General features: G+C 37.9%; 1 protein-coding gene across 1 annotated transcript in view; it reads right to left on the bottom strand.

Annotated features, from left to right (window-relative positions):
• Nucleotides 1–7920: 7920 nt before the first annotated feature.
• Nucleotides 7921–12305, bottom strand: part of THAP10 (THAP domain containing 10) — a 12249-nt gene continuing 7864 nt past the window's right edge. The window contains exons 2-3 of the mRNA XM_080808875.1: nt 9498–9645; nt 7921–9388 (exon numbers count right to left, since the gene is read on the bottom strand). Of these exons, the coding sequence (XP_080665001.1) occupies nt 9192–9388; nt 9498–9645 (345 nt within the window). The 3' untranslated portion in view covers nt 7921–9191. The remainder of the gene's footprint in view (nt 9389–9497; nt 9646–12305) is intronic.

Here is a 12305-nt window from a genome sequence, read left to right on the forward strand (position 1 = left end):
GCCCGCGGACACAGCCAGGCGCGGACACAGCCAGGCCGGAGTCCTGACTGAGAGGCCGGGGCAGTGTCCTCCCTTCAAGTGAGACTTTACAGCTGACAATCCCATAAAGGCCACATTTACAGGGCAAATGACAGGGTCTGAAGTTAAACATTCGTTTGCCCACGTGCAGTTTGAAGCGAGCTGCATTCCTGTTGTCATGTCTTTACATATTCAAGGAGCCTGAGCTAGGTGTGTTTGCCTCTCTCCTCCTGGATTCCATTGGGGGGTGCTGGGTAGCCCAGCCTGGAGCCAAGAGGGGATGTAAGGCAAGATTTTTCAGCTCTTGGCGTTCAGACCAGAAGGGCCAATTCTGACCAGGAAGCCAGCTAATATCAACTCCTCAGGCTCCCGAGGTCACGTAAGCAGCACAAGCAGCACAAACAACATTCTTTAGCCTGCATGTGTACCTGCAGACAGGGTAGTCAATAGCACAGGACAAATCACAGAAACCCCCATCCATATGATACATCCATCTATTTTGAAACTAACCAGGCGGGGACAACTTCCTTTGAATATCTGAAAACCCATCCCTGCTGGTCCAGGTGGGAAAGAGGAACTACTTTTCCTTCTCAAGGGCAGGGATTAAGAACCATGAGAGGCAAATCATAGATGAGTGAGTAACAATAATAAGGTAGGTTAGTTGTCCTGGAATCAGGAAAAGGAAAGATAGGAATGGTAAGCCTGCTCCCAGCGGGAAGTAATCAAAATTAATAATATTCTGGAGACTATGACCTGGAGGAAATGTTAGGGAACATTTAAAGGACAGGTGGGAGAAATTTGATAGTATCTTGAAGCAGATCGAATTATTTTTTAAGGATCATAAACTAAGGAAGGTTTCTAATCTCAGCTCTGCCACTAACCAGTTTGTTACATGATCATGGACTTAATTTCATTTTTTCATTGACAAAATGAAAAATTTTGACTGGGTGATTTTTCCAAAGTTCTCTCCAGCTCCAACATCTTCACAGAAACTAGAGGAAGCAAAGGATTGATCCATGTATCCACGTATCCAAAGGATTGATCTATGTATCCAGAAAATGAGATTATGTTAGGAGGGATCCCCTTCGGAGAGCATCGGAATAAGTATTAAGGAAGATCTGAAGCCTCTAGAACTTTTAAAATATGATAGATCCCTATCATTCATTCAACACATGTTAACTGAGGACCTACCATAGGTCAGGCAGAGCAGTCAGTGAAAGACAGCAGCTTACTCCTGTTCCTGTGGAGCTTCCAGAATCTTTGGGGTTTGATCAAATGATTCTAGAAAAAAAATTAGGATTTATAAGCACATCCACCTTTATTGTTCTGTCGTTTCTGATGAGCAATGCGATTGGGTTTGCCAGAAATGGGAAGACTGGATTGCTGAGACAATTGTAGGCAGGGATTACATCAGACAACTTCTCTGATCCCCAGTTTCTTCATCTGCAAAATAAAAAGGGCCGACCAACGCATTCCTAAAGTCTCATTCAGTCCAAAAATATAATGCGGGGGCCCAACAGTTCTTAAGTGTGTTAGCTCAGCAACCCCATCTAGTGTCATTGTATGAACTTCGTAGAAAACATCCACCGGTCATCCTCCCACTGATGGAGGAGGGGCAGTGAAGAGATGAGACGGAGCTGGTCTTGGGATGGGCTTGGGAATCAAGATATTGGGGTAAGGGAGTGATGGTAATCCTACCAAACACTGACATGATGTTTGCTATATGTCAGCTGGTGTTCCAGCTGCCTATTATTCATGTAATTCTCATAACAAACCTGTGATCGAGGTACTAATAACATCCCTACCTTCCAGATGAGGAAATGGGGCACAAAAACATCACTTGCCTAGTAAGTGGCAGAGCCCGAGTTCAAGCCCAGGTAGTGGTCACCAAAAGCCATCCTCTTCACCATACTTTCCCACCTCTAGCTAAGAGTTTCAGCATGTTTCCCATGTGGAGGTGTTCTGCATATTGGACCTCATTCAATCCTCTCGACAAAAATATGATGTAGATACTAAAACTCCAGCTTTTCAGATGAGAAGACATAAACCCAGGGAGAGGAAGTAATTTGTCTAAGCTCACACAGTTGATAAGCATCAGTATTCAGCCAGGGTGAAAACCCCAAATGCAGTCATGCTGCTAGAATTTTTCTCCCACTTTCTTAAATGTCACTGCTTCATTATTTTTGGTACAAAAGGGAAGAGGCAAACATCAAATGCCAGGCAAAGCCTTGCGTGTGTGTGTGTGCCAATTATCTGAAGAGCCAATTCCTGAATATTCAGAAGTTATTAATTTGGCTAATGGTTAATGCAGGTTTGCATACCTTTTCTTGGTCTCTCCTGCTTCTCATTTTGGAGCAAACTTGCCAGGTAAGTAATGAAGACATTAAGTGCCACAGGAGGTTTGTTTATAGGCTGTCCTTTAGGAATCTTATAGCGTGGTTTCAACCATCACTTTTTTGTAAATACCTTCCCAGACTATATATCCTAAACTCCCTGCTCTAATGGCCCGAGGATCACATCCACTTTCCCGTTCCATTATCCTCTCAAACTCATTATCCTCTCAAACTCAACGTTCAGTACATATTTAGGAAATACTTACCAGCACATATGCAAAACGCTTGGGTTCAGAACAGTGCTTGGGACAGGAGAATACTAACGAAAGATAGTCCTTACTTTCGAGAGCCTACGAGAGTTTACGGAGACTACTGGGGGAGACCGGTAGACAGTCACAATACAAGGCGACAAATGTGATGGGCTAAGCATGACACACTTTGGTGAATGCAGTGACATTTCATCCAGTCTTAAGACAGAATTAAGGTCAGGATAGGTTTCTCAGATCATTGACTCCTAAAACTGAAATCAACGTCTTTTCCCCCAAACTGGCTGCTTCTTACCTCTACTAATTGTCCTGCCATTTAAGCTGCCCATGTTTGGAAACTCATTGTTACTCTGTCCCTGTTCACAAATCCAGAGTCTAACCTAATATTCCTTGTCAATTCTTCCTTCTCCGGATCACCTCCATTCTTTGCCTTCTCCACTCTAGTTCAATCTTTGCTCTTCTCAAGTCATGACTACTGCAAGTCTGTCATCTGAACTCCAGCAAATTCTCTCCTTGCTGATTCTTCCTGTACCACAATCCAGATTCATTTGCCTAACATACTCCCCTGCTCAAAAATCTCAAAAGTTTATTCAGTACCCAAAGGATAAAGATCGATCTCTATGTTCTGGCGACATCCTGCCCCTAACTTTCTCCTCCCTCCATCTGAATCTCTCACAATTCCCTTGTCAGAGCCTCTGCCTTCAGTCTAATACTACCACCATCCCTTCAAGCCACCCACCCTGCTCCTCCTGCATTCATCCCTGGGTTGACTTTTTCTTTGCTCGGTTTTGTTTTTTTTTTTTTTTAAATGTAGCCTATCTATAGCCTATCTCTCCTAAAAGGGCAATTCCAATTTTACCTCTTCTGCAAAGCCTAGTTTGAAAAACTACAGAATTTATGGTCTGTACTAGTCATTTGACAATTAGGATTTATGGGCCTTTTCTTTGATCAAATTTATAAAGGAATAATGCACTCAACTACAAGGATATGTACCAATGTAACTCTCGCCACATCAGGATTTAAACACCCACATTATTATCCCAAACATTTCCTTCTCTCCTTTGCGGGTAGTGTCTTCCCTGCTCCAGCCCTAGGCAGCCACTGATTTTCTTTCTGTTACTACATATTAGTTATCTCTCTCTCTCTCTTTTTTAGAATTTTGTGCAAATGGGAATTCAGGGTATGTACTCTTATTTGAATCTGGATTTTTTCACTCAGCATAGTATTTTCAAAATTCATCCATGTTGTTACGAACATGCTTGCTCTCTTTTATTGCTGAGAGAATTCCATTGTCTGGATATGCTATAATTTGCTTCTCCATTCACCTGTTGATGAACGTATGGGTTGTTTTCAGGTTTTGGCTCTTATAAGCATTTGTGTAAAAGTCTTTGTGTGGATACATATTCTAATTTCGCTTGCATAAACAGGAATTGAATTGTTTGGTTGAATAAGTCAAACTGTTTTCTAAAATGGTTTTAATATTTTACATTCCCGTCATCCATGATGAGAGTTCCAGTTGCTCCTCCTCCACCCAATACTTGTTCTAAACCCTTTGTCTTTCCATATTGTAAATTGTTTTGATTTTTTATTTCACTTTGCTAGTATATAGAAATACAGTTGATTTTTATACTTGACTTTATTAAACTCACTTATTAGTGCTTTCAGTTTTTTTATAGATCCCCTAGGCATTTCTATGTACATGATCTCTATTTAAAAAGAGTTTTATATCTCCCTTTTAAACTACTATGCATTTTCTTTTTTCTTTTTGCCTTTATCGCACTAATTAGGATCTTCAGTGCAATGTTCTTGCCTTGTTCCTGATCCTTGTTCCTGATAAAGCTATTAGCCCTTGAACATTAACTATGATATTATTGATGTATGTATCATGACTGCCATTTACCAGACTTCTATTCCTAGCTACTGAGGGTGTTTATTATAAATGGATGTTGATTTTTTGTCAAATGATCTTTCTAAATTTAATAAGATTATCATGTGATTTTTCTCCTTTATTCTTTTTATTTGGTGATTGCATTGACTGATTTTTGAGTGGGAAGCTAAACTTGCAGGGTTGAGTTAAGCTATATTTGGACATGATGTTTTATTCTTATAATATATTGCAGGATAGGCTTGCTAATATTTCGTTAAGGATATTTGCATCTACATTCATGTTAAGATATTGCTTTGTAATTTCTTATAATGTCTTTGCCTACTTTTGGTAATAAGATAATGTTGAACTCACAAAATGGGAAGTGTTCCCTAATTCTTTTCTCTTGAAAGAGTTTATGTAACAATTGCATTTTTCCTTGTGTGTTTGATAGAAGTTATAAGTGAAGCCATCAGGAAACAGACTTTTGTGAAAGGATTATAATCCAATTCTTTGATATAGAGCAATCCAGGTTTTCTGTTTCTTCTTATGTCGGTTTTGATAGTTTGTCTATTTTCAGCTCCAGAATTTCCATTTGGTCCTTTTTTATAGTTTCTTTTTCTCTTCTGAGATTCCTCACTTCTTTCTTCAATATTGCTGTATTTCTGTGTTTGAACACATTTTTAACATTATAACAAGTTCTGGTCTGCTAAATAAAATCTTTCTAAAAAGGGGGTGGGGGACACCTGGGTGGCTCAGTCAGTTAAGTGTCTTCCTTCAGCTCAGGTCATGGTCCCGGAGTTCTGGGATTGAGCCCCGCATCAGGCTCCCTCTGTGCTCTTTCTCTCCCTCTCTCAAGTAAATAAAATCTTTCAAGAAAGATAAAGTTCTTATCTGCTAATTATAAGTTTGGTTATCCTGGAGTTGCTTTCTTTTTGTCTTGATTATTGATCACACTTTTCCAATTTCTCCACATGACTAGTAATTCTTAATATTGTACGAGCCATTTTAGATGATAAGTTCTGTCATCTTATTCTAAAGCACGATAGATTTTGTTCTAACAGCCAGTTATCTTGGTTCCACTCATAAACTCTAAACTCTGCTTCCTCTATGATGGGTAGCATCTAAGCCAAGACTTCCAACTGTTGCTTTCTGCTGGGACCCCTGAGGTCTCTCCATGCAACTCATGTGTACTTCAGTGGTTAGTCTGAGACTTGGGAGGTTTATAAGCAGATTTTGGTCCTTTTCCCCAGTGGCTTCTACTTTTCCATGACTTGCCTCACCACTTTTCACTCCAGTAGCCCTTCATTTTCAACTCTGACTCCTCAAGCCAGTAAGATGTCAACTTTCTGCTTGAGTTCTAGCTGTTCCTCACAGCACGGAATGGGGAGTGCACTCAGGTGGGAAGGTACACAAAGGGCATCCCACCCACTGCAGTTCACCTCTTTTAAGGCTGATTTGCTGCTTCTACTTGTTTTTGATGCTCCCCAGGTCTGTCAAAGTTACTTGTTTTCTATACATGTTATCCATGGGAGGGTTAATCTGACACAAGCTTCTTTGCCACTAACAGAATAAGAACTGCTCTATTTATTTCCACCGGAAAATTTGGGAAGATTTAAAACAAAATGACACCATCACCACCATCATCTCTCCAGAATTCCCAATATTTTTGACAAAACAAGATTTATATTCACACACTCTTGATAATGTCTCTCTTCTCTTGCCTAAAGTCCAATGACTTTATGTGTGAATCCAATTATGTTCTTTAAATATAACAAATACATACTAGCAGATAAGCCAGCCATAAAATACACTTAAAATAGAATTTAAGCCTAGAATAAGATAAAAATTCTCAATAGTGACAGCAAATGCCTTACATGGTCTGGTCCTGTATACCATTCCAATCTTATCTCTTACAATTCTCTACTTAGTTTATTATCTCCAGATACCCCAGTCTCCTTTTTGTTCCTCAAATACCAGAGCATCTGCCATTCCTATCATGTAGAATGCTCTTCTCTCCAGTCATGACATGACTGCTTCTTCTGATCACCCAGGTCTCTGAGAAAATATTGAATCTTCAGAGAGGCCTTTCCTGATTACCTTACCTAAAAGAGCAAACCCTCTCTCCCATCCCAATTATGTTCTAACATAATTGTTATGGTTATGTTCTAACACCTTACTCTGCTTTATTTTCTTCATAGCACTAATCACTATCTAAAATTATTCATCCATATCTTTGTTTATTGTCTGGCTCCCCTCTAAAAGGTATCTACCAAGAGGGCAGAATTTTTGTCTTGCTCAGCAATGTATCCTTGGTGGCTAGAACAGTTATCTGGTACAGAGTATGTTTAATAAGTACTTATTACATAAACAAATGAAAAATGATTAAGGCAGGTGATGAGGTGTACCTCATTTTCCCCCATTAAACTCTTCTGGCAACAAAAGAAATTAAGATACTGAAAATATGCAAAAAGTAATCAAAATTATATAAACTAAGTTTCTCATATTTAATTTAAAATAAAACCAGTATTTCATTACTTTAGGACAGTGAAAATTGCACAATACATTATAGAATCATGTGAATCCACAAACCAAACATAAATTCTCAACTGGTAAGAGAAAAAAACCTGAAAGAAAAAAAAAGAAAGAAAGAAAGACAGAGAGAAAGAAAGAAAGGAAGAAAGAGAGAAAGAAGGAGGAAGGAAGGAACGCCCTCGAGGAGTGCTTCTTGCACTTCTGGACCCAAGTGCCCCTGCTGCCAGGGCAGCCTGCACAAGGACGTCAACTGCACCAGCTGGGACTGCCCCATCTTCTATAGGCGCAAGAAGGAGTGGAAGGACCTGGAAGACCAGGAGCAGCTTCTGAGGCACTTTGGCCCTCCTGGCCCTGAGGCCTGGTGGCCTCTGACAGGAGCAGGCTTCTCACTAGGGCTGGGGGTGGTTGAGGGGGGCAGTACTGGTGGAGACCTAATAAAGTTCAGGCCTTTTGTTTCAAAAAAAAAAAAAAAAGGAAGGAAGGGAGGGAGGAAGGAAGAAAGGTGGGTAGGTTATGGTTGTCAAAGTTGTTTAACATGTAGAAATGAAGTAAACCCCTGGCAGTGAAATTTGGGGATGAATGGGCATATGACATTCATTATAATTAATTATATGATTATAATTAATTAATTAAGGTGGTAGTCTATTTATTTATTTATTTTATTTTTTTTTTAAGATTTTATTTATTTATTTGACAGAGAGAGATCAGAAGTAGGCAGAGAGGCAGAGAGAGAGAGAGAGGAGGAAGCAGGCTCCCTGCTGAGCAGAGAGCCCGATGCGGGACTCGATCCCAGGATCCTGAGATCATGACCTGAGCCGAAGGCAGAGGCTTAACCCACTGAGCCACCCAGGCGCCCGGTGGTAGTCTATTTAAAAGCTCAAGGAACAAAAGGTACTTACTGACAGCATTTAGCTTCAGAAGATTTATATGCTTCATTTTAAAACACAAAGCTCTCTCAAAACACCAAGTAGTCATCTCAAATTCAAGCCAAAGAAGAAGTAACAACAACAACAACAACAACAATAGTGTTATGTGTTTAGATAATCATTGTTCAGGCTCACTTCTATTAATATTTTATGTTATTATTCTTTTTAATAAAATTATACCATTCAAATTAAGTCACACCTGAAATTAGCTTTGGAAGAAAATCACTTTGGTCTATTATTTAAACCTTCTAGGATAAAATGCATGCAAGGTCTTCCAATCATGCGCAACTAACAAGACATGTGAGGTATAAAACGGACATTTATTTTTATTACTCTCAATAGAAGATCAGAGTTATAGTAATTTTCTCAGAAACAACTGTAAGAAATTACTTCATGGTACAAAATTGCTTTAGAAATTTTCCTGGTGAATGGCAGATGGGGCAGCTATGTTTTACACCATTAGTTCCCAAATGTAGAATTCGATAGAATGGTATTAATGAGAAAAACCTAATTCTTGAAATGGGGAAATGTTAGAAATATAATACTTTTTTTTTGCATGATGTTAATAATTTCAATCTAAATTATTCAAGCTAATTGGTTTGTTGTAATAGGAACCAATGCAAGTAGATTTCATTAACAAGGCAATCCAAGTATATGCAACTCTATCCATGTTTAAATTTATTCCCTTCCAAAATTTTCTGCAAGAAATTCAGAAATGCTTCATCAGAAATGCTCACAGGGACTGATCTATAGATCCAATAGTATTACGAATGGGCAAACTAATAAATACACAACATAAAAAAATAATAATCAAGGATAAGTCTCCTGGCTCCCAAATCATTTCATAGTACCACACTTGCCTGTGCTTACTACTAGTTATTTAGAAGAGTGACATTCTAACTTGTGAATGTCCTATAAGCCCCATATGAGTGTTGCTTCTGCAGTAAACTTAAATATTCAGTGCTTAATCTTGATCTGGAAATGCTATTGCGAATTTTGTCTTATATCTCAATTTCCACCAAAAGGATAAAAAGAAAAAAGAAACAAGAGATGAAAGCGGGAGGTGGGGAGGTTTGTGGGCAAGATTATCTTCATTATCTTGGCAGGTGGACACATTTTTGCCTTAGAGCTGAACCAATTTTGCTGATACTCAACTATCCCAAAGTGAAAGATTTACAAGAGCAAAGAAGTGATTATGTGAGTGAAGATTTGAAAACCTATGGACATCAAGTCCTTTGATGTTGCAGTTTTAATAGGACTCTTCTTTCACCTGCACTGCTATGTAAGACAAATCACTCTGCTCACTCTTGACATCCCAGTCTGCATCTGGCTCTGAGTCACTGGAGTAAATGTCAAAGACAGAGGCACTTCTAGACCGCAATCCCTCGGTCTGAGTAGTGGCATTACACAGTTGTTTTCCAAACACTTTCACTTTGGCCTGAATACCTGGAAGAGAATAAACACATTTGCCTGTGAATTACATTTTGCTTGTCATTTATCTTTCATATACAAAAGATCAACTCAATTATCAGTCAGTTGAAAAGTTCAAACATACCAACACTGCGGTGAGGGGGCCTTTTCAGAGACATTTGTGTACTTTTATGTACTGGGCCGTCTTCACAGTGGGTAGGTACTGAAGTGACACCGTAAGACAGATTATTAGCAGGGACTTGTGTTTGTTTAACTTCATTTTCACATGTAATCTAAAAATATAAACCAGAGGAGAACCATATCAAAGGTAGCCTAACTAGTATGGTTTTTCTTTCAAAAGTGAGAAGTATTAAAAGAGTATAAATAATAGTTTTCAAGGTCACATATTAGGAAGACTGGAATTTGAACCCAGGCAAGCTGGCTCCGAAGTCCAAGTTCGTAACAACTCTGCCATACTGTTGTTTACTATTTGTAAATCATAAATTGCGAAGCATTCTGGTTAAACAGAAATATTTAAGTTATTACTTGCTTACAACTCATTATTTTTTCCCTAAATCAATAGTTGTAAGAGCTAATACTACTAGTATTAAATTATTGGATATCCTAGCAGTAGCATTATTCTGAAAAGCCTAATCATCGGTCTTTTATACCTTACAGAGAAATCCTTAAACAAAATAATATGACTGACTTTAATGTTTTTATGCCTTCCTGAGAAAAATTACAATGTGAAATGGAAATTTTGATCTGTGGGGGAAGTAAGAGGTAGAAAGAAAAAGGACTGGGATACTTAGATGGTAACATCAGCAATTGTACTACTAGGTATTTATCCAAAGGATACAAACATAATGATTCGAAGGGGCACTTGCACCCCAATGTTTATAGCAGCAATGTCCACAATAGCCAAAATATGGGATGAGCCCAGATGTCCATCAACAAATGGATAACGATGATGTGGCAATATATATATATATAATGGAATATTACTCAGCCATCAAAAAGAATGAAATCTCCCATATGCAATGACATGGATGGAACTAGAGGGTATTATGCTAAGCTAAATAAAATAATAAATAATATTATTTCTTATAATATTATTATAATGATAATAATATTATATAATAATAATATCAAATATATTAAATAACAGTATTATTTCTCTGACTAGTCAGAGAAAGACAAATACTGTATGATTTCATTCGCATGTGGAATTCAAGAAACAGAACAGATGAACACAGGGGAAGGGAAGGAAAAATAAAATAAGATGAAAACAGAGAGGGAGGCAAACCATAAGAGACGCTTAACTATGGAGAACAAACAGGGTTGCTGGAGCGGAGGTGTTGGGGGATGGGGTAACTGGGTGATGGGAATTAGGGAGGGCACTTGATGGAGTGAGCCCTGGGTATAAATTATAAATAAATTAGTTTCTATGAAACTAATGAATCACTAAATTCTACCCCTGAAACTAGTCATACAGTATATGTTAACTAAATTGAATTTAAATAAAACATTTTTTAAAAAGAAGGTAACATAAGACTGAGTACCTAGAAATCATGTGCAAGAGGATAAGAAAGGATATCTAGAATACGTAAGGGAAGAAATAAGAAGTGATAGAGAAACAAAAAACAAAATTAAATTGCTTTGTAATTTTATCTAGTGCCCTGGTCATGGCAATTGCTTTCGAACCCCTGAAAAATATTTTAGCTGGCTTCCATAGTTGCTGTAACATAGGCCATTAACACCCAAGTTAAAGAAACTTTGTCAAGAAATTTTTGTGAAGAATCCCTTTGTTGTAGGGTTTTTTTTTTTTTTAAAGATTTTTATTTATTTATGTATGACAGACAGAGAGAGAAGCAGAGGCAGAGAAAGAAATAGGCTCCCCACGGAGCAGGGAGCATGGCATGGGACTTGAACCCAGGTCCCCAGGATTGTGACCTGACTGAAGGCAGAGGCTTACCTGACTGAGCCATCCAGGTGCCCTGAAGACTGTCTTTTTAACAGGAATAATTACACCTAATATTACTGAGGACATAAATCAAAATATAAGTCTTACCTTTTCATTTGTGTCTATAAAATTAGGACCAATTTCTATTGGCTATATCTACTTCTAAGCCAAGCATTATAAAAGTCTATAATAAGTACATATTTCTTTAGAAAACAGGTTTATGCCTGGAAAAATGGCATTTTAGAAATATAATCAGGCTTTTAAAAATAACTTCTGTTCCCATTAGAATAATAATTTTTATCACCAAGAAAAATTTGCACCAGAGAAGCAAAAATAAACTAAAAATTAGCCATCATCTCCTTATCTGCAGCTAACAACTTTGTATTTTAGAACTTTTTTGGTCTTTTCCATATGTGTTTTTTTAATTGGAATCATCTGTTTTATAACCTTGTTTTTTCCTTTACTATATCATGTTTCAATGTTATTAAATATTCTCTGTAATTTTTATGGCTGTATACCATCTATTGTATAGATACACTACAACCTATTACAATAATCTATATTAGAATTTTTTAAAAAGATTTTATTTATTTATTTGACAGAGAGAGAGATCACAAGTAGGCAGAGAAGCAGGCGGGGTAGGGGGCAGGATCCCACTGAATAGAGAGCCCGATGGGGGGCTTGATCCCAGGACCCTGAGATCATGACCTAAGCCGAAGGCAGAGGCCCAACCCACTGAGCCACCCAGGTGTCCCTATATTAGAAATGTTTGAAAATAAATCTTTTGTGCACATATCTGATTATTTCTTCTTCATATTAAAAGGTTAAGAAGCAGACTTTCCAAATACATCATTGATCAGCTGAAACATAAGTTAAAAGAAAACATCTGAAATGAGGCAGAGAGAGACAAAAGTTTGGAAAATATAGAAAAGATCACAAGAGACAAAGCGGGTAAGATGAGAAAGTATCAGTATATGATATAAATTGTAG

This window comes from Martes martes (assembly GCF_963455335.1).
Source record: "Martes martes genome assembly, chromosome: 7".
NCBI lineage: Eukaryota > Metazoa > Chordata > Mammalia > Carnivora > Mustelidae > Martes > Martes martes.